The sequence below is a fragment of the Heteronotia binoei genome, unplaced genomic scaffold (genome assembly GCF_032191835.1).
Source record: "Heteronotia binoei isolate CCM8104 ecotype False Entrance Well unplaced genomic scaffold, APGP_CSIRO_Hbin_v1 ptg000890l, whole genome shotgun sequence".
NCBI classification, from domain to species: Eukaryota; Metazoa; Chordata; class Lepidosauria; order Squamata; family Gekkonidae; genus Heteronotia; species Heteronotia binoei.
In genome coordinates, this window is record NW_026800120.1 from 42,974 (window position 1) to 64,881 (window position 21,908).

Genomic DNA, 21,908 nt, shown 5'->3' on the forward strand with positions numbered 1-21,908 from the left:
GCCAGGCCTCAAGGTCCTCTGCCACCCTGTACTTGGGTATCACAGAGGCCACAGCACTTCTTCGGGGAACCCCTGGAGGACTGGCACCTTATCCAACCACAGGCCTTCCCCCTTTCCCCGGGGCCCCCTTCATAAAGCGTGGTCTAAAGCGGTTGGGGATCTATGTGGTACAGAGTTTGACTGCCAGCATTCAAAACAGTAAAAATATTAAATTAGAAGAGAAAAAGAAATGAAAAAAAACAAAAGCAGTTGCATGTAACAGTTTAGCACAGCACCCGAACAGCAACCAGAAGGACAAATAAAAGGTGGATTTACACGCATCCTCCCGTCCCTGGTCTAAACTTGCCCTGCCTTGTGGATAACTTCCTCGGTCTGACTGCTTGGAGTCCACTCCTCCTGGTCCTCTCCCTCCTGAGAAGGCCTCTCCCACAGTCAGGAGCCCACAGACTGACAACCTCTCTCCTTGAGGGCCAGCTGAGAACTGGACTTTTCCCGCCTCACTCCAATAAAAAAAAAAGAACTTCCTGCCCCTCTAGGAGGCTTTCCCCCTAGAGTTGATGGTTTAACTCCGGAAGGGAGGAGGGAATGAAGGGAAGGCTAGGCCACAAAGCCTGCCTTAGCAGTTTCATGTTCCCTCCCAACCAAGCACCACCATTAACTCAGATGGCGTTTCTCCACATAGGGCTTTAAAGGTAATAACCAGCACCTTGTAACGGACTCGGTATGCAATTGGCAGCCAGTGCAGTTCCCGCAGCCTAAGCCATACATGTTCCCACCGAGGTAGTCCCACTAACAGTCTGGCTGCTGCATTCTGCACTAGCTGCAGTTTCCGAGTTCGGTAAAGGGGCAGCCCCATGTAGAGAGCATTACAGTAGTCTAACCTCGAGGTGACTGTTGCGTGGATCACTGTTGCCAGGTCGCCGCGTTCCAGGAAGGGAGCCAACTGCCTCGCTCGCCTAAGATGAAAAAAGGTGGATTTAGCAGTGGCTGCTATCTGGGCCTCCATTGTCAGGGAAGACTCCAGTAGCACTGCCAAGCTCCTGACCCTGTGCACTGGGACCAGTGGCGCACTGTCAAAAGCTGGCAGGGAGATCCCCCCCCCCCCCGCCACAGCCTAGGCAAAGGACCTCTGTCTTCGCTGGGTTCAATTTCAGCCCACTCAGCCTGAGCCAATCTGCCACGGCTTGCAACGCCCGGTCCACATTCTCAGGGACATCGTCAGTTCGGCCGTTCATCAATAGATAGAGCTGGGTGTCATCAGCATACCGCCGATAGGTGTAACAACAGCAACACTGCCACACCACCTCGATCCAGATGTCACCAGAGATCATCCATGAGGGTGACCAACACTGTCTCTGTCCCATGGCCCAGGTGGAAACTGGACTGGAATGGATCTAATCTGATGGAATGGCCATCGGACAGCAATGCAGATCCTGTGAATTTGGGGTAGGTGTTTGTGAGTTTCCTGCATTGTGCAGGGGGCTGGACTAGATGACCCTGGAGGTCCCTTCCAACTCTAGGATTCTATGACTGTTAGAGCGGTTCCTCAATGGAACAGGTTTCCTCCTTGGGAGGTGGTGGGCTCTCCTTCCTTGGAGGTTGTAAAACAGAGGCTGGATGGCCCCCTGACAGCAATGGGGATCCTGTGAATTTGGGGTAGGTGTTTGTGAGTTTCCTGCATTGTGCAGGGGGTTGGACTAGATGACCCTGGCGGTCGCTTCCAACGGTGTGATTCTAGCTGCAGCCCTTCCCTTTGTCGCCCTCTCCCCTCCCTCCATCTTCAGTCTCACAGGGGAGCCACGCAGGCCAGCCAACTCAAGGGCTCTCCAAAGGCCATTCCGCGCAGGTGCAAAGTGCCCAGCGCCGCCCCGGCTGGCTCCCTCCCTCCTGTCCTTGTGGCTGTGCCCTTCAGGGGCCACATCCTGGGCTGCCCCCCCCCCTGGCGGCTCCCCGGACGGCTGCAGGCTGGAGGAGAATGCGCGGGAGCAGGTGGATGCCAGGGGATTCCGGGGGGAGGGGGGTCTCAGCCCCTCTGATTCCCATGCCCAGCAAACCTGGCAGAGCCCCGCCACAGCCGTCGAGGGGTCCTCCGCCCCGCCCGCCGACCCTTTGGGACCCTTCCCCAGCCTGCGCGGCCGAGAAGGAAGGAGGCGCGGGGGGGGGGGCAGCGGAGGCGCGCTCAGGCCAGGGACGGGAGGGGGGTTGGTGGTGCCCCGCCCCCTGCCGCGGAGGAGGAGGAGCCATCTGGCGAGGGGCGGGGCGAGGGCGGGCTGCAGTGCCCTTGGGGGCCCCCGCGAGAGGTGAGGGGCGGGGCGGGCTGCTGGTCGGAGCGGCGGAGAGCAGGTAGGGGGGCGCCTGGCCCGGGGGGCTCCCGGGGGGGGACCTCCTTCCTTCCTCCCTCCCTCCCTCCCTCCCTCCCTCGGCGCAGAGAGAGCCCCTCCCGCCGCCTGGCACAGCGGAGTCCCTGCGGGCACCTTCGGGAGCTGCGGCGAGCAGGAGCGCGGAGGTGGCGCCTTCTGCCTTCCCTGCACCGACCCTGCTGCCGGGCGAACTGGGACTCCTGGGGCAGCCGCCCAACGCTGCCCTCGCCTCGGGGGCCAGACAGGCGGGGCTCCGAGCCTCCCTTGGTGGAGATGAGCCCTCCACCCCTCCCCTCCCCTCCCCCCGCGCCATCCGGGCTTCCTTCGCAGCGGGGCCCCGGGGCCAGCGGCTGCTGCAGCACCCGTCCCTTCGCCCTCTTTGGCCGCTGCTGCGTGCTCCCTTTCGGAGCAGCCCTCCGGCCTCGTGGAGGCCGTCTCCTCTTTTGCCCCCCCCCCCCCTCGGTGGCCTTCTCCTGACTTCTGCCAGCCTCGGGGTCAAGGAGATGGGCATTTGACATTGTCTGGCAACCGGGATATCCATTCCAGCACCTTCCACCCTGCCCTTGAAGGTTAAGAACACAAAGACATGAGAAGCCATGTTGAATCAGGCCAATGGCCCATCCAGTCCAACACTCTGTGTCACACAGTGGCCAAAAAACCAGGTGCCATCAGGAGGTCCACCAGTGGGGCCAGGGCACTAGAACCCCTCCCACTGTGCCCGCCCCCCAAGCACCAAGAAGACAGAGCATCACTGCCCCAGACAGAGAGTTCCAACAATACACTATGGCTAATAGCCACTGATGGACATCTGCTCCATGTGTTTATCCAATCCCCTCTTGAAGCTGGCTATGCTTGCAACAGCCGCCACCACCTCCTGTGGCAATGAATTCCATGTGTTAATCACCCTTTGGGTGAAGAAGGACTTCCTTTTATCCATTCTAATCCGACTGCTCAGCAATTTCATGGAGTGTCCATGAGTTCTTGTATGGTGAGAAAGCAAGAAAAGTATTTCTTTCTCTACCTTCTCCATCCCATGCATAATCTTGTAAACCTCTATCACGTTACCCCGCAGTGGACGTTTCTCCAAGCTAAAGAGCTCCAAGTGCTTTAATCTTTCTTCATAGGGAAAGTGTTCCTTCCAACCCTTCAGGATTTTTGGCCCCAACCTCATCTGCCACGTTGACGCCCACTCGCCCAGCCTCAACAGATCCCTTCAGATCCCTCACAATCCTCTCTGGTTCTCACCACCCTGAACAATTTAGTGTCATCCGCAAACTTGGCTACTTCACTGCTCACTCCCAACTCCAAATCATTTAGGAACAAGTTAAAGAGCATGGGACCCAGTACCGAGCCCTGCGGCACCCCACTGCTTACCGTCCTCCACTGCAAAGACTGCCCATTTATACTCACTCTCTGCTTCCTATTACTCAGCCAGTTTTTGATCCACAAGAGGGCTTATCCTTTTGCTTATTTATACTCAGAAAGCATCATCTTTATGGCAGGTGTTTTGAGTGGCTGTAGCCACAGCAATCCCTGTGCTGGTCACCTTCCGAGGAGGCAAGTAGCGTGCTTCAGGTGAAGACCAGCTGGAGCTTGGGCTGGCTCAGAATGTGGCAGCCCCTCTGTGGGCTGGAGAGACTCCTGTGGTGGATGCATCTGCACCTTTGACGCCAGGCCCAGTTGGAAGTGCAGGTGTTGACTCCGAACGAAGGTCAGGGGCTGGGGTCGTGGCAGGACGGCCCCTCTCCCACTTGACCCTGTCTGGGCACCGAGGTTGTCGTTCATTGGAGGCTGTCCTTGGTGTCCATCTGTCCTCCAGATGAAGCAGGGATCTGGGAGCCTTTTCTGTTTCCACAGCAGCTGAGGACGGAGCTCTTGGAACTGGCAGTCAGCCGAGCGCAGGAGCTTCCTTATCAAAGTGTGCTTCGCTCAGTCCTCGTTCTAGAGCAGAATGCGGAAGGGGCCTCTGCAAGCCCCTTTCTCAGAACAGCCCCAAGACCATGTGGGGAAGCAAGCGGCACGTGTGTTCACTGCAATGGACCAAAGCGCCAGCTCTTCGCACCCCCCAAAGCCCTGCCTCCAGAAGGCAATTTGGGGGTTCTGCTTCTGTTGCCTTGAGCCGCAGGAAGGGATGATAAGAACTGGAAAGCCCCCCCAAATGCTCAGTCTGTGGCACTGGGACACCGCAGTTGGCTTGAACCTTGCCTCAGCAGGCTGAATGGCGTCTGCATCAATAAGGCAGCCCAGGAATTCAGTCTGAGGCACACCAGATGCACACTTCCCACGCTTAACACGCGGAGCAGCATCCACACAACAATGCCACATCTCACGAACCGTGTTGCAATTTCTCAGTGGATACACCTGCAATAAGGGCATCATAAGAATATGTGACCAGGCCAGGAATTCCCTCCAGAATGTTCTCCAAAAAGTACCAGGAGCCACAGAGGCCTCACGCTGGAGGCTCTTGACTTTGGAAGCTCCATGATGGGTTGGTTTGGGCATCAGCCGGGTGGCATCATCCCCTGACAACCGCTGAGAGGCCAGTGGAGCAGAACCGCCCCCTCAGGGAAGCCAGGAGGTGACTCACTCCCAGGAGGGGCTGTGGATGGGAGGGGCCCCTGCCTCCTCCCGTGCCTCCCTTCAGCATGCATCTTTGCTCTAAGCGCCCAGGGAGGGGACAGAGCACTGAGGCTTCCTCCCAGTGTGCACCACAGGAGGATCCAGGGCCAATGAAGCCAGGGAGGGATGGGGGGGGGCTTCTACTGCCTGTGTCCCTCAGGGGAAACAGCCTCAGAAATCACATTATTAAAGGGTGAATCAGTAAGTGGATGTATGCCTGGAATTGTAATCCCCAGAGGCTCAAACCAGTCCAAGCCGAGGAGACTGGTTCAGTGATCATAAACAACCAGTGGCCGTAAAGTCCCACTAAACCTACCGTGCTGCACCTTGACTTCCCAGATGCCTTGTACCTTCACCTTATTTCCCTGCTAATCACTCGGCTGGAAAGGAATGATCTCTTGGCAAGAAAAAATAGCGAGCCCTGGCTCAGAGTCCGCTTCCAGAACAGCACATGAAGCACCGCCCAGGTTCGTGACAGCGGCTGTCAGTCTTTCCTGTACACAAGGCTGAATACGGTTAACAGTATTCTCTGCTTCATCATGTGGCACTTCGGCAGCATGTGTGGTAGATGGGATGATGCTGAGGCTTCCCTTCTGCTGCTTTCCGGGGGGGGGGGGAGGCTTGTTTCTCTGCGGCTGGCACACTCCTCGCCAGCCACCCTTCTGCTGTTTTCCGGGGGGTGGGGGCAGGGAGGCTTGTTTCTCTGCGGCTGGCACACTCCTCGCCAGCCACTCTTGGCCTGGGCTTCCTGCTGCTGCTGCTGCTGCTTCACAGGCCAGCCCTTCTTCCTCTGGTGCATTCTGAGGATTCTGTGCCTCATGCAGACCACAGGCCAAAGAGCCTCCTGAAACATCTCTAGACTGGGGAAACGGCAGTGCTGCAGGTAGAAACACTTCCTGCTGGACTCTGGCTTCCCTCACAGCAAGCACTGCGTTGTGCTGTCTCCGGAGACTGCAGTGCAAAAAGTCCTCCCAAGAGGGTCAGAATGCCCCATCCCCCCCCCCCCCCAGAGTCTGGGCGGAGTCCAGCAGACCTGCTCCCTGGACAGACCAGTTCCCTTCCTGGCTCCGTGAGGCTGTCAGCTGCTCGGCCCACTTGCTGGGGCACACGGACTCAGTTCTTCGTGGCAGTCAGCCCAAGGGAAGTGCGGCTGGCAAGGAGTCCTCCTTGTGCTAAATCCATTGGGCCGGAAATCCTGCTCTGCAGGTGGTGGGTCTTCACAGCCTGTGGTGGGGACCATCTGCGAGGTGCAGCAGTTGTGGAGAACACCATGGAAAGCAGTCCTGCCAGAACCAGATGGTCTTCTGAAGTCATTTCCACGCCTCAGCCCAACCCTGCACTTTAGACCACAAGCAAAGCCCCCTTTCTGCACGCCTCAGGCTTCCTCACCCGTTGTTGCCAGCGTTAAGTTCTCTGAAAGGAGACCGCACCAAGGAGATAAAACCGACACCTTTGCTGAAGTTCCATAAGAAATGTGTAACCGGCCAGATTAAAGGGCTGAGCTCCACCACCACCACCACGTGTGGCAAGCTGGAGAAGCCAATGGACGACATTCCCCAGCCCTCCTGAAGCCCTCCATCTTCCCACCTCTAGTAGGGAAAATAGAGACCTGATGCTTCACAAGGGAACATATCTGTGCATCCCCTTGGCTCAGGCTAAGAAGGGCGGGTTGTACAGTGGTGGGGGGTACGCTGGGCAGTTTTGCTTGAAACTCCAAGTATCCCTCCACTGACCCCCAAGCAGACGTCTCTCTTCCCTCCCCCTCCCCCCCAGGTCTTAGAAGACAGGGAGGCAGGTGCTCCGTCCCCCGGTGGGTGTAGAAAGGAGAGGTCCCTGCTGCTTCTCTTTGAGCCCCTACTGGGGGCGGGAACTCTCTGGTGTGCCTCTGGCTGAAGAGAGCTGATTGCATCAGTTCTGTCATCCGGAAGTGCAGAGATGGAGCGGCCACTTCCGCCACCCTCCTCCTCCCTGTCCCCTGTGACAGGCAAGTCTAGAGGAAATCCCAGGAAGGAGTGAAGAATCCCTGGCGGTTTGTTCATATCACTGCAGTCTGCAGCAGAAAAGCGAGATGGGAGGCCAGGAGGAGCTGAAAGACCATCACGGTTTCCAGGGTGGGAGCTTTTGAATCCTGTTCTGAGAAGACAGAGGGAGCCCCTGGAACAGAGAGGAATAATGCTGGGAAAAGAGGAAGACCCCCCCCCCATGAGATGGAGCGACTCCTCCCAGGAAGCCCCCCAGCCAGAGCTGAGCCAGGCTGCCCGGGAGAGGATGTTGGGGAGGGGAGGGATTCGCTGAAAGCAACTGGAAAGCACTGCACCCCCCCCCCACTCCCCTTTCGTGAGGTTCCGGAGGGAGGGAGGAGGCTGCCAAGGAGCCTGAGGGGAGTGTGGGGAGCTCTGCCTCTTGGAAGCTCATTAGCTCCTCTCCTCCCTCCTCTGTGGCGCTGCTGGGCTGGATTCAGCTGCTGGGAGTGACAGCAGGAACCTTCGGGTGACTTTCCTCGGGTTTCGGGGGGTGGGGGGATCCTTTGGCCGCACAGAGGAGCTCTCTCCCCTTTGGGGATGTCTTCTGCGGGTGCTTTGAGGGCCCAGGGGAGGTGCCTGTTGCCGGGTGGTGTGCCTCTCGTTGCTTTTTTGTCGTCTTGCTGCAACAGCTTGTTTCTTTCCCTCGGCACCTGCTCTGTGTGTGTGTGTGCTCCAGTCAGGCACAGCTGCTCTTCTAGAGCATCTAGCTCTGGTCGGAGTGTGGGAGGAGGCTTGCCTGTGCCTTGCCACCAGGGGAAGGAAGGGTCCCCTGCAAAGCACCAGTCGTTTCCAACTCTGGGGTGACGCTGCTTTCACGTTTTCATGGCAGAATTTTGACAGGGTGGTTTGCCACTGCCTTCCCCAGTCATCTACACTTTCCCCCCAGCAAGCTGGGTACTCATTTGACCGACCGGTGGAAGGCTGAGTCAACCATGGGCCGGTTACCTGAACTGGCTTCCGCTGGGATTGAACTCAGGTCATGAGCAAAGAGTTCAGATCACAGTCCTGCTGCTTTCCCACTCTGCGTCACGGGGCCACCAGGAGCAGTTTGCAAATGCTGCAGTCCTGGGTGCGAGTGAGGCAATAGCTACAGCCCTGCCGGCCTGCAATAGGCTTGCTTCCTGTCGTGCGAAAGCCACAGGAAGGATTGAGTGGCTTGGATCTCGCCCAAGCTGCTGCTGGGTGCTGGGTGCTGGCCTGCTAGAAGCCAGGGAAAGGCAGCGAGTCTCCGCTTTGAATGCAGGCTGGGGGTTCTGACTCTGAAAGGGGCTGGCTCTTTGGGAGCTCAGAAGCTGTTGCAAAAAGAGTTGCTGAGCAGGTAGGTCTCTTGGCAGCCTCCTTCAGTGTCCTGTTTGCCTTTCTGCCCCAGGACAGGGCGTGGGCCTGACGGCAAAGGACTGGGAAGCATGGGAGGGAAGGAAGGAAGGAGTTTAGGGGGGGCCTGCCATGAGCCAGGGGTGCTGGAGGAAAGCCCATGCATGCTGCTGGAGAGTGACTTCTTGTGGGGCAAATCTGTGACTACCTGTGTGCATGTTGTGTATTCCAGGGGATTTGGGTGGAGTTTGCCTGCCCTGTTCTTAGTCCCAGCACACACACACACACACACGGAGCAAGTCCAAATCCATCACCTCAGAAAATGGCACCAGCCACAAAACAGTGTCTCAGAAGCTGGCTGGCTGGACGGGGAGAGAGAGGGGCTGCGGTGGTTAGGAAAAGCCCCTGCCTTTCATGCACAGCTTGAAGCCACGCTGCCCGGCAGACCAGGGACAGGCTACACTTTGAATAACTGAACCTTTTCATACCTGTCAATTAAGATTTTTTTTAAAATATAGTTTTTGGAAAGAGAATTATTTGCAGAAGAACTTACAAATATGACACCCAGAACAACTGAAAAGATGTCTTTGGCAGATACTCAACAGCAGGGGCGCAGACTTTGCAATTTCCGGGGGGGGGGGGGGCTGGGGCCCAGCCAGAGGCATTTGATCCAGTGACATCATAGGGAGGAGCCAGTGACATCACAGGTAGGGGCCTCCATTATCACTACCTATGGAGAAGCTCCCTCCCCATATATTTAGGAAGCACCCCCCCCAACAATGCCCATGGACTGGGCCAATGCAGGAAAAGGTGGGAGTTTGCCAGTGGTTATAGTGGTCTATAACCTATAGTGGTCTCAGAGGTCTCTTGCTGTGTCCTGCTTTTGAAACTAACTTTTAGAATAGTCACTTTAAGATCTGCAAATATATATATCAAGTGCAAAGGAGAAACCGATGGTCACAAATTTGACAGTAAAAGACAATACAGAAAAGCCTTAGGGGAACATTGTATAAGTTTCCCTGGACTTTCACTTACAGGTGTTTTGTTTCTGCCTTATTAATAAAGTACGAATGTACTGAAATTGGCAAAATTTTGGCGTCACAGATACCTTTCTTTGATAAGGTATCTTATCTCTGTCCCAGGGCAGAATACAAAACAGTTTCTGGGTGCTCAATTTCTGAGCAATGTACAAAGTTCAGAGTTAGTTAATACTATAGCAATATGTCTGCAACATAGCAATACAGTGTTATTGTATTAACTAACTCTGAACTTTGTACAATATGTCTGCAACATAGCAATACAGAGGACTTCAAGTTAGGGCTTCAGAGTGGGATCTGCCAGACCCAGGTTCTTGTTGTGGAAGCTGACTGGGTGATTTTGGACCAGGCATAGACTTCCAGCCTAACCTGCCTCTCAGGGTTGTTGTTCAGATCGCATGGGGGGAGAGGAGAATGATGCAAACTGCTTCAGGGAGGGGGAAGGCAATGAAAAGCTGAAGTCAGAGGGGCAGATAAAGGAAAGGAGATAGGATTGCCAACTCCAGGTTAGGGGTGGGGTTTGAGGAGGTGTAGGACCTCAGACAGGTACAATGCCATTTCCCTCCAGGGAGGCACCGGAGATCACTCAGATTTACACCTGTTCTCTAGATGGCAGACATTAGCTCCCCTTGAGGTGGGGGGGGGGGGGTCAATGCCTTCACTTGGGTGGGTGGGAAGACAGCAAGGGTGGCAGGCACTCGCCCAGAGCCTCCTCCTACAGCCCGTTGTATGTTTCTCCACAACAGGCCTTACTCCTAGTACAGATAATAAGGCAGACAACAAATGTGAGAACTGAGCTGGAGCCCAGTAGCAACTATTCAAAGTCCTAAAAGACGATGCTGTTAAAGTGATGCACACATTAAGTCAACAAATTTGGAAAACACAACAGTGGCCACAAGATTGGAAAAGATCAGTTTATATTCCAATCCCAAAGAAGGGTAATGCCAAGGAATGTTCAAACTATCGCATCATTGCACTCATTCCACATGCCAGCAAGGTCATGTTAAAGATCCTACAAGCTAGTATGTAGATCGGGAACTACCAGAAGTTCAAGCTGGGTTTCAGAGAGGTAGAGGAACTAGAGATCAAATTGCCAACATTCGATGGATTATGGAGAAAGCACGGGAGTATCAGAAAAACGTCTATTTCTGTTTCATTGACTACGCTAAAGCCTTTGATTGTGTGGATCACAACAAACTGCGGCAAGCCCTTAATGAGATGGGAGTACCAGACCACCTCACATGTCTCCTGAGAAACCTGTATAAGGGTCAAGAAGCAACCGTCAGAACGGGATATGGAATAATGGTTTGATTTAGAATAGGAAAAGGAGTTCGACAAGGATGTATATTGTCACCCTGCTTATTTAATTTAGATGCAGAGTATATCATGTGGAATGCTGGCCTGGATAAAGCAGAAGCTGGAATTAAGATTGCCGGGAAAAACATCAACAACCTCAGATATGCAGATGACACCACTCTAATGGCAGAAAGTGAGGAGGACCTAAAGAACCTCTTGTTGAGGGTGAAAGAGGAGAGCACAAAAGTAGGCTTGAAACTCAACATAAGAAAGAACTAAGATCATGGCATCTCCATCACACCTTGGCAAATAGAAGGCGAAGACATGGAAGCAGTGACAGACTTCACGTTTCTGGGATCCAGGATCACTGCAGATGGTGACTGTAGCCATGAAATTAAGAGATGTTTGCTCCTTGGGAGGACAGTTATGGTGAACCTAGGCAGATAAAAAGTAGAGACATCACCCTGCCCACAAAAGTCCGTATAGTCAAAGCGATGGTATTTCCAGTAGTCATGTATGGCTGTGAGAGCTGGACCATAAAGAAGGCCGAATGCAGAAGAATAGATGCTTTTGAGCTGTGGTGCTGGAGAAGACTCTTGAGAGTCCCTTGGACTGCAAATCAGTCAATCCTAAGGGAAATCAACACAGACTGTTCCCTGGAAAGTCAGATGCTGAAGCTCAAATACTTTGGCCACTAAATGAGCACTCGCTGGAGAAGATCCTGATGCTGGGAAAGACAGAAGGCAAAAGAAGGGGACAGCAAAAGATGAGATGGCTGGACAGCGTTACTGATGTAACAAACACGAATTTGAGCATACTTCAGAGGATGGTGGAAGACAGGAGAGCCTGGCGTGACTTTGTCCATGGGGTCGCAAAGAGTCAGACTCGACTGTCCAACTAAACAACAAAAGCACCTTTAACACCAACGAAGTGGTGTCTATAGCCTCTTCACAGTGCCTTCTTACCTTTTGATATTGTTTCAAACACTAGAGTTTCTGGGGTTACACACAGTCACAAATATTTCTCTGACATGAGGCATGGATTTTTTTTGCTAGGGGGCTGGATGGGGTATAAATTGAGATGAGGAGGAGGAGGAAGAAGAAGACAGATTTATAACCCGCCCTTCTCTCTGAATCAGAGTCTCAGAGCGGCTTACAATCTCCTGCCCCCACAACAGACACCCTGTGAGGTGAGTGGGGCTGAGAGAGCTCTCCCTGAAGCTGCCCTTTCAAGGACAACTCCTGTACTTATGCACCTTGACTCTCAATTATGTTTCAGCTGTATCTGATGAAGTGTGCTTGTACACAAAAGCTTATACCTAAAATGAAACTTTGTTGGTCTTAAAGGTTCCACTGGTCAAACTTTATTGCTTCAGAACACAGCTACCCACCTGGATCTAAATAAAACAGTGTGCCTGCACATAAAAGCTTATGCCTAGAATTAAACTTGGTTGATCTTAAAGATGCCACGGACTCCAACTTTGTTCTGCTGCTTCTGACCGACATGGCCAGCCCACCTGATGTGTTCTGGATATCAAAACCTTAGTAATTAATTTAGAGAGTCCAAAGGTACAGCAAAAAAATTCAGAATTACCTTTCAAGCGTTCTCCTTCAACCCCCTAGGCCGGCCAGATAAGTTCTTCCTCCATGGAAGAAAAGGAAAGGTCCCCTGTGCAAACACCAGTTGTTTCTGACTCTGGAGTGACATTGCTTTCACAACGTTTTCACGGCAGACTTTTTATGGGGTGGTTTGGCATTGTCTTCCCCAGTCCTCTAGACATCCCCCCCCCCAGCAAGCTGGGGACTCATTTGACCGATAGCAAAAGACCTTTCCTTTCCCCAGACCCCACCCCTTATTTTTCCTGTCTCCAGAGATAGGGGGGGGAGGATGTTTATCTATATTTCTGCTCAGCTAGCTCGTTAGCATTTGTAAGGAGGTGTAGGAAATCACACCACACCACTGACTGTCTTGTTTTCAGCCTAGAGAAAAAAAATCAAAGGAATTTGTCAGTATTTGGTTGCTTGCTTGCTGAGCCTTGAAGTCCTGTACTGATTGCCAGCGGGGGCTGAGCCCTGAGTGGGAAACTCCAGGGGGGGGGGTGCTTGAACCCTCCAGCCCCCATGTAGTTTACGCCTATGCTCAATGGAAAGATCTTTAGAAGAAGATATTGGATTTATATCCCGCTCTCCACTCCGAATCTGAGTGGCTCACAATCTCCTTTATCTTCCTCCTGCACAACAGATACCCTGTGAGGTGGGTGGGGCTGAGAGAGCTCTCCCAGAAGCTGCTCTTTCAAGGATAACCTCTGCAAGAGCTATAGCTGACCCAAGGCCATGCTAGCAGGTGCAAGTGGGGGAGTGAGGAATCAAACCTGGTTCTCTCGGTTGTTGGCCCTCCAGAGGAACAGCTTGGCCGCTATATGAGGCAGGAGTCTGGACGAGATGGACCCTCCCAGGTCTGATCCAGCAGAGCTCTTCTTGTGTCCTTATAAAGAACTTGGTCCCTCTGCCCTGTTGTTGGCCCTCCAGAGGAACTGGTTGGCCCCTGTGTGAGGCAGGAGGCTGGACAAGATGGACCCTCCCTGGTCTGACCCAGCAGGGCTCTTCTGATGTTCTTCTCAGGGGAAGGCCTCAGCCTCTCTGCTTTGTGGTTGGCCCTCCAGAGAACTGGTTGGCCACTGTGTGAGACAGGAGGCTGGACTAGATAGACCCTCACTGGTCTGATCCAGCAGGGCTCTTCTGATGTTCTTCTCAGGGGAAGGCCTCAGCCTCTCTGCCCTGTTGTTGGCCCTCCAGAGCAACTGGTTGGTCAGTGTGTGAGACAGGAGGCTAGACTAGATGGACCCTCCCTGGTCTGATCCCACGGGGCTTTTCTTATAAAGGGAAGGCCTGAGCCCCTCTGCCTTGTTGTTTTCCTGCTTAGCCACTGTGCTGTAGCATGGGGTGTGGACTAAATCAGTTTCTCCCTCTTGTCTGCAGAGTCTTTGATGGGCTGAGCCTGGAAGCCAGGCGCTGTCATGGGGCAGAGTGAATCAGAGCCACATGAGGAAGAGCCGGAGGTAGAGTTCTCTTGTACACGAGACTGCAGGTCAACCCATCCTGTCCTGCCTTCTGGGCGGGCATCTGACCCTTCTGCTGCTCCTCCCTCATCCTCCTCCAGGCCAAGAGGGGAGGGCAGGGGAGCGGAGGGGAGGGTGGGCACCGTGGCTTCCCTCTGTCTGGACTCTTGAATGCTTGTCGTTGGGGTGGGTTCCCAGCCAAGTGCAGCGACTTGGTTTCTGGGTGGTGACGGTAGACTCCTCTCAAGCTTTCCTTGCAGTACGAAAGAGAGCCGGGTAGACTCTCTTGGCACAGGCATGGCGCCCCCTGTCTTGTGCATTGTGCTACTGCATCATGAAACCCCCTAACCAGTGTTCCCCCTAAGCTGCATTAGCGTGAGCTAGCTCACAGATTTTTAGCCTCCAGCTTACACATTTTGTCTTAGCTCAGAGCACAGTAATGTATGCAGCAGCTCACAAAGTGGAATTCTTGCTCACAAGACTCTGCAGCTCAGACGGAACATTGCCCCAACCTGTCTCCCTCTCTATCCCTTGGCCGCACTTGCTTCGAAGGGCTCTGTCCCGCTGTGGTCCTTCAGGGCATGTTGCGTTTCTCCCCCTGCAGGAATCCCTGTCAGCTGTGCTGCCCAGCCTCCGGCTCTTTGTGGACGATCAGCTCCACACCAGCAGGGTGAGGAGAAGGGGGGGGCAAGGCTGGGCGAGGCTTCTCCCTCTTGCAGCGGGGGTGGGGGCAACCTCAGGGAAGAAAAACCACTGGGGAGCAGGACTGCCAGACAGCTCCAATATTCCAAATGTGCATGCAAGAATTCACATATGCATCTGTTATATTATTCACAATGGCTCCCAGCAAGAGCCGGACACAACATATATCATTTAAAAAAGTATTTATTCTTTTTAGCAGGGAAATGGGGAAAACAGAACAATAAAAGGTCATAGTGAATCAACATGTAACCTGTCCCCAAAATACACCAGAAACACGAAGGAGGAAACTATAAAGATCATATGTCCAAGTCTCTGTGTTCTAGATAATGTCCCATCTTCTTGTCCCCTGGAACTGTGGTTTTGTTTAATCCAGTCATAAAAAGGAGTCCACATCTCAAAGTAATCACTATCAGAGCATCCTTTAAGTAAAAAAAGTCAAGTCTGTTTCTGCACATTCCAAGACTTACTTTAATAAATCTTATTGTTCTGGAATTTCTTGCTTCTTCCATACCTGGGCTAGAAGAATTCTGCCAGCAGTAACTGTATGTATTATAAGAGGTCTTTGATTAATATTATATTGATCTGGTATACAGTTCAAAAGAAACAATTCAGGTTTAAGAGGTAATGTTACACCTAAAATCTTTTGCAAGAGTAAATGTACCTTAATCCAGAATTTTGGAACACATTTACAAAGCCACCACATATGGTAAAAGGTACCCTCATGTTTAATACTTTTCCAGCATTTGTTTGACATGTTCTGATACATTTTAGATAAACATGCTGATGTTAAGTGCCATCTATAAAACATTTTATACAAATTCTCTATAAAAGGAATAGATTTGGTCATCTTACTGTTTGTCTTCCAAAGTTTTTCCCATTGTGTCCATTCAATGTTATGCCCCAGGTTTTGAGCCCATCTAATCATACAATCTTTAGCAATCTCAGTTTAGCAATCTCCTTTTTCATCTGCAATAAATAATTATACATTTCTTTGTAAGTATATCATCAGATGTACATAGTAATTTTTCAAGTGAACATTGTTTGTTATAAAAGCCCATGGAAGTTTTGTCTTTTCTGTATCCAGATTCTATCTGTGTTCTTGACCACCAGTCCATACTAAAACCCTGGGCAGCCAGCTAATTTTTTGTTCTGAGTTCTCCCTGTTCTCCAAGTAGGTCTTGGTATCTTAACATTTTGTTGGAACTAAGCAAGTTATTAGGTTGAGTAAAGGCCTCCTGAAGTGAGTCCCATCTAGGAATTTCACTATATGCTTTGGGAGAGAGTTTTTTCCCAGGTAGTATTTTAATTTAATGTAATTTTTGGATTTATATCCCGCCCTATCCACAATATTTTCTCATGAGATGGTTTTAAAAATATTTATGATCTTTAGCTTTCCCATACCACATAAAAGCATGCTATCCCATTTTTAATCATCTCCTTCTAGTGCTAAAAGTCTCTTATCTTCCAATTTAATCCATTCTTTTATCCAAACCAAACCACAAGCTTTGTAGTATAGAATCCAGTCTGGTAGGGCAAAACCAGTCTTCTCCTTAAAGTCTTGTAAAGCTTTTAATTTAATCCTGGGTTGCTTGCCTTGCCAAACAAATTTAGAGATATTGTTACTCAAGTCTTTAAAGAAGCTGGCACTTAGAAGAAGACGATGACCACAGAATTATACCCTGCCCTTCTCTCTGAATCAGAGTCTCAGAGCAGCTCACAATCTCCTTTATCTTCCTCCCCCACAACAGACACCCTGTGAGGTAGGTGGGGTTGAGAGAGCTCTCATAGAAGCTGCCCTCTCAAGGACAACTCTGTGAGAGCGATGGCTGACCCAAGGCCATTCCAGCAGTTGCAAGCGGAGGAGTGAGGAATCAAACCCCGTTCTCCCAGATAAGAGTCTGCACACTTAACAACTGGCACTTAGGGATGTTTTGGAAGAGAAAGAGTAGGTGTGGTAGAATATTCATCTTAATGGCTGATGTTCTACCAATGAGGGATAGCTGTAGGTCCTTCCATTTCTCCAGACTACTTTTAAACCCATGGTATAATTTTATATAAAATTGCACAACATATATCAAAGACCAGGTGCCCTTGGAGAAAATTCATAAGCTGCACAGTTCTCAATCAGGAGTTCACCAAACCGTTTTCCAAATAACTGAAGGCACCAAACAGTGCAAAAGTCCTTATAATCAGGCTGCAGGTCTTCTGGCTGCCAAGTGCCCCCAGCAGAAGGCAAAGAGATGCGTGTCTGGATTCTAAATGTGTTCCATTTCCTCTACCAATCATTTCTTATGATTGGAACCCCATTTTTTTGCAACTTATATCAGAGCATCAGCTTCAATCCTCCGGGTACAATGGGCTCTCCCCGGCTGGCATTTACCCTGGGAGACGCCCTCTTTTGGCTGGCATTTACCCTGGGAGACGCCCTCTTTTGGCGTCCCTCGCTTGTTCCGCCACTCTTCCCACTTAGGCTGGGCTGGCCCCGTTTCCTCCAAGGGACTTGGCCGGCTGCTCCCTGCTGGAGGGAGGTCAGGATCTCCCAGGTGCAGCTGCAGTGTGGGGGGGGAGAAAGCCTTCTGCAGCCTTTCCATCGTGCCCGCATCCAGCTGAGCTCTGCCCCACAGGTGTTGGGGGCGATGATTGGAGTCGGGCTGTCTGTGCTGCTGGTGGCTGCCTTGATCCTGCTGCTCATCCGGCGGTTCCGCCATCCAAGTGAGTTCCCCTTTGGGGGAGGAGGATTGTGTTTCTGGCCAGGTTGGTCCAGCCTGTTGCTGCTGCTCAGGTCTTCTGGAGGCCTCTCTGTTTCCCCTGCAGAAGTTGAGGCGCAGGAGCAGCCCAAGTACCGATTCCGCAAGCGGGACAAGGTCTTGTTCTACGGGCGCAAAATCATGCGCAAGGTGAGTGAGGCCTGGGGAGCTGGGGGGATGGATGAGTCAAGGCCCTGCACAAGTGAAGCAGCAGAGCCCCGGCCTTCCTTTTGGGGGTGGGAGGGGCTGCTTTGGACAAGGACTTGTGCTCCTGAGGGATGTTGCGTTTCCTGCCAGGGGCTTTAGGGAGCCCTCCTGCAACCCTTGAGCTGTGCCGATGGCAGTCAGGGAGGCTGCGCCTTGGGAGGGGGGAGACTCCCCAGCGGGGGTCCCTCCAGGAGGTTCCTCCCAGTGATGGTTTCTGCTCTACCGGCAGGTTTCCCAGTCCACGTCCTCCCTGGTCGACACCACCATCTCCTCTGCTTCTCGGCCCCGGATGAAGAAGAAGCTCAAGATGTTGAATATTGCCAAAAAGTGAGCAGATGGGCCAGAGGGGGAGCTCTGCGGGGGGCATGTTGGGGCAGTGCCCTTGAAGCAGTGGGGTGCTGTGAAGACGTGGGCAAGGGCAGAAAAGAGGGGGAGGGTGGAACAGCTGCCCTGGGAAGGGGGGGCTGTGAAGAGGGCTGTATTCCCCCCACACACACACTGGAACCACCCGCTGCAAACTTCTGTGGAAGAGGATTCTCCACGACTTCCTCTTGAGGCAATGTGCAGACTGGGGAGAAAAAGCGGTATGATTGCTTAATTCCACCTCTCTTCTGTTTTTAAATAAGCCCTCTTGTTTCTTGCCAGTCCTCAGTGGAGGGGGTGAATTATTATCCACCCCCCTTTAAGCAATCCAAGGTTGCTGCCCATTCATCACAATCAGGTGAGGGGAATCTCTGGAGCCTTCCTAGCTCTGCAGCCAAATCTTCTTCCAAAAGAAGGGCGAGAAACGTTTGCATCTTAATCCTTCTGCATCCCTCACTCAGGAAGTGAGTGCAGAGGACTGCTGGAGGAGCCAGCCAAGGGAGCCAAACCATTCAAAGATGTGGCGGAAGGGGCTGCGTGTCACTTTTAGAACCTGCCAGTCTATTTTGATTTCTGAAGGATGACACCGTGTGGGGGTGGTGCTTCCTCATGGCCGGAGCCAGTGGGATGGGGAGGGGTGGAGAGCTGCTGGCCCTTTTCCTGCCCTCCCCACCCACTGGTGCTCCAGCTGAGTTTCTCTCTCGGATCAGGATCCTGCGCATCAAGAAGGAGCTGCCCACCCTCCAGCTGAAGGAGCCCCCTCCCTCGGTCCTGGAGGCGGATCTCACCGAGTTTGACGTGGCCAACTCTCACCTCCCCTCCGAGGTCCTCTACATGCTGAAGAACGTGCGGTGAGCATTGGCTGGGCCTCTGGTGCCTCTCCTGCCTGGGGAACATCATGTCACATAAACAGATAACCCTCCCCCCCCCACACACACACACATGAAGCTGCTCTGTACCAAACCAGATCCTCCGCTTGTCATTGTCTCTGAGCCGGCTTGAGAGGCCTTGGCTCCTGCTTCCTTTGGCCTGTTGAGCAGCAGTGGTCTTCAAGCATTTTTTCCCCAGCACCACCCCCCGGCTGCCATTTGCCCCCAAGGGTGGAAGGGGGCAGCCATGGTAACTCAGAGTAGCCCAATCTCATCAGAGCCTGAAAGCCACGCAGGGTTGGCCACGGAGCCCACCTAGGAAGAGACCGTGGCTGCTGTGCAGAGGTTTGATTCCCAACTCCTCCACTTGCACCTGTTGGAATGGCCTTGGTCAGCCATAGCTCTCTTATCTGGGACAACCGGGTTTGATTCCCCACTCCTCCACTTGCACCTGCTGGAATGGCCTTGGGTCAGCCAGAGCTCTCTTATCTGGGAGAACCGAGTTGGATTCCCCACTCCTCCACTCGCAGTTGCTGGAATGGCCTTGGGTCACCAGAGCTCTCTTATCTGGGACAACCGGGTTTGATTCCCCACTCCTCCACTTGCACCTGCTGGAATGGCCTTGGGTCAGCCAGAGCTCTCTTATCTGGGAGAACTGGGTTTGATTCCCCACTCCTCCACTTGCACCTGTTGGAATGGCCTTGGGTCAGCCAAAGCTCTCTTATCTGAGAGAACCAGGTTTGATTCCCCACTCTTCCACTTGCACCTGCTGGAATGGCCTTGGGTCAGCCAGAGCTCTCTTATCTGGGAGAACCGGGTTTGATTCCCCACTCCTCCACTTGCACCTGTTGGAATGGCCTTGGGTCAGCCAAAGCTCTCTTATCTGGGAGAACCGGGTTGGATTCCCCACTCCTCCACTTGCACCTGTTGGAATGGCCTTGGGTCAGCCAGAGCTCTCTTCTCTGGGAGAACCGGGTTGGATTCCCCACTCCTCCACTTGCACCTGTTGGAATGGCCTTGGGTCAGCCAGAGCTCTCTTCTCTGGGAGAACCGGGTTTGATTCCCCACTCTTCCACTTGCACCTGCTGGAATGGCCTTAGGTCAGCCAGAGCTCTCTTATCTGGGAGAACCGAGTTGGATTCTCCACTCCTCCACTCGCAGTTGCTGGAATGGCCTTGGGTCACCAGAGCTCTCTTATCTGGGACAACCGGGTTTGATTCCCCACTCCTCCACTTGCACCTGCTGGAATGGCCTTGGGTCAGCCAGAGCTCTCTTATCTGGGAGAACTGGGTTTGATTCCCCACTCCTCCACTTGCACCTGTTGGAATGGCCTTGGGTCAGCCAAAGCTCTCTTATCTGAGAGAACCAGGTTTGATTCCCCACTCTTCCACTTGCACCTGCTGGAATGGCCTTGGGTCAGCCAGAGCTCTCTTATCTGGGAGAACCGGGTTTGATTCCCCACTCCTCCACTTGCACCTGTTGGAATGGCCTTGGGTCAGCCAAAGCTCTCTTATCTGGGAGAACCGGGTTGGATTCCCCACTCCTCCACTTGCACCTGTTGGAATGGCCTTGGGTCAGCCAGAGCTCTCTTCTTTGGGAGAACCGGGTTGGATTCCCCACTCCTCCACTTGCACCTGTTGGAATGGCCTTGGGTCAGCCAGAGCTCTCTTCTCTGGGAGAACCGGGTTTGATTCCCCACTCTTCCACTTGCACCTGCTGGAATGGCCTTAGGTCAGCCAGAGCTCTCTTATCTGGGAGAACCGAGTTGGATTCCCCACTCCTCCACTCGCAGTTGCTGGAATGGCCTTGGGTCACCAGAGCACTCTTATCTGGGACAACCGGGTTTGATTCCCCACTCCTCCACTTGCACCTGCTGGAATGGCCTTGGGTCAGCCAGAGCTCTCTTATCTGGGAGAACCGGGTTGGATTCCCCACTCCTCCACTCGCAGCTGCTGGAATGGCCTTGGGTCACCAGAGCTCTCTTATCTGGAAGAACCGGGTTTGATTCCCCACTCCTCCCCTTGCAGCTGCTGGAATGGCCTTGGGTCAGCCATAGCTCTCTTATCTGGGAAAACCGGGTTGGATTCCCCACTCCTCCACTTGCACCTGCTGGAATGGCCTTGGGTCAGCCATAGCTCTCTTATCTGGGAGAACTGGGTTTGATTCCCCACTCCTCCACTTGCACCTGCTGGAATGGCCTTGGGTCAGCCATGGCTCTCTTATCTGGGAGAACTGGGTTTGATTCACCACTCCTCCACTTGCAGCTGCTGGAATGGCCTTGGGTCAACCATAGCTCTTATCTGGGAGAGCTGGTTTTGAGTCCCCACTCCTCCACTTGCAGCTGCTGGAATGGCCTTGGGTCAGCCATAGCTTTCTTACTGGGAGAACCGGGTTTGATTCCCCACTCCTCCACTTGCACCTGCTGAGATGGCCTTGGGTCAGCCCGAGCTTTTATAGATGCTGTCCTTGAATGGGCAGCTGCTGTAAAAGCACTCTTAGCCCCGCCTACCCCACAGGGTGTTTGTTGTGGGGGGTAGGGGGGAGCTAGAGGAGATTGTGACCACTCTGAAACTCTTAGATTCAGAGTATAGGGTGGGATATAAATCCAAAATCTTCTTCTTCTTCTTCTTCTATAACTTTGAGCTGTTGCCACTGGGAGATGCAGAGAGGCTGTTTGGAGGGGTGTGCACTCAAACACAGACTAGAGAGGCTGAGGCCATCATAAGAACATCAAAAGAGTCCTGTTGGATCAGACCAGAATCTATCCAGCAGGGCTCTTCTGATGTTCTTCTCAGGGGAAGGCCTCGGCCTCTCTGCCCTGTTGTTGGCCCTCCAGAGGAACTGGTTGGCCACTGTGTGAGACAGGATGCTGGACTAGATGGACCCTCCCTGGTAGGGTTGCCAAGTCCAATTCAAGAAATCTCTGGGGACTTTGGGGGTGGAGCCAAGAGACACTGGGGTGGAGCTAGGAGCAAGGGTGTGACAAGCATCACTGGCACACCTTTTTAAATGTCTTCCTTCCCTCCACCCTCCCCTTCTCTGATTTTACCTCAGAGGCGGAGTGGAGCGGGCGATGCTGCTGCACTGCTGCCGCCTCTTCTCCGGTTCACCTTAGCTGCTCCTCCGAGATGGGGTGGCAGGCCACGCTCCTTGTCACCGTTTCCCCCCTCCCCCCGCTTCCGTTTTTTTTGGAGAGCGGGGGAAGAGGCTGTAAATCCTGGGGTCCACCGCCAGGGCGGGGGGGGGGGTTGGGAAGCCTACTCCCTGGTCTGATCCAACAGGGCTCTTCTGATGTTCCTCTCAGGGGAAGGC

The 21,908-nt window shown here is 53.1% G+C and overlaps 1 protein-coding gene across 4 annotated transcripts in view; it reads left to right on the top strand.

Annotated features, from left to right (window-relative positions):
* The first annotated feature begins 17,029 nt into the window (after positions 1-17,029).
* Positions 17,030-21,908, top strand: part of PNPLA6 (patatin like phospholipase domain containing 6) — a 72,917-nt gene continuing 68,038 nt past the window's right edge. For all 4 annotated transcript variants that reach the window (XM_060263799.1, XM_060263800.1, XM_060263801.1 and 1 more), the window contains exons 1-4: positions 17,030-17,122; positions 17,225-17,307; positions 17,594-17,691; positions 18,438-18,578. In XM_060263799.1, the coding sequence (XP_060119782.1) occupies positions 17,047-17,122; positions 17,225-17,307; positions 17,594-17,691; positions 18,438-18,578 (398 nt within the window). In that variant the 5' untranslated portion in view covers positions 17,030-17,046. The remainder of the gene's footprint in view (positions 17,123-17,224; positions 17,308-17,593; positions 17,692-18,437; positions 18,579-21,908) is intronic.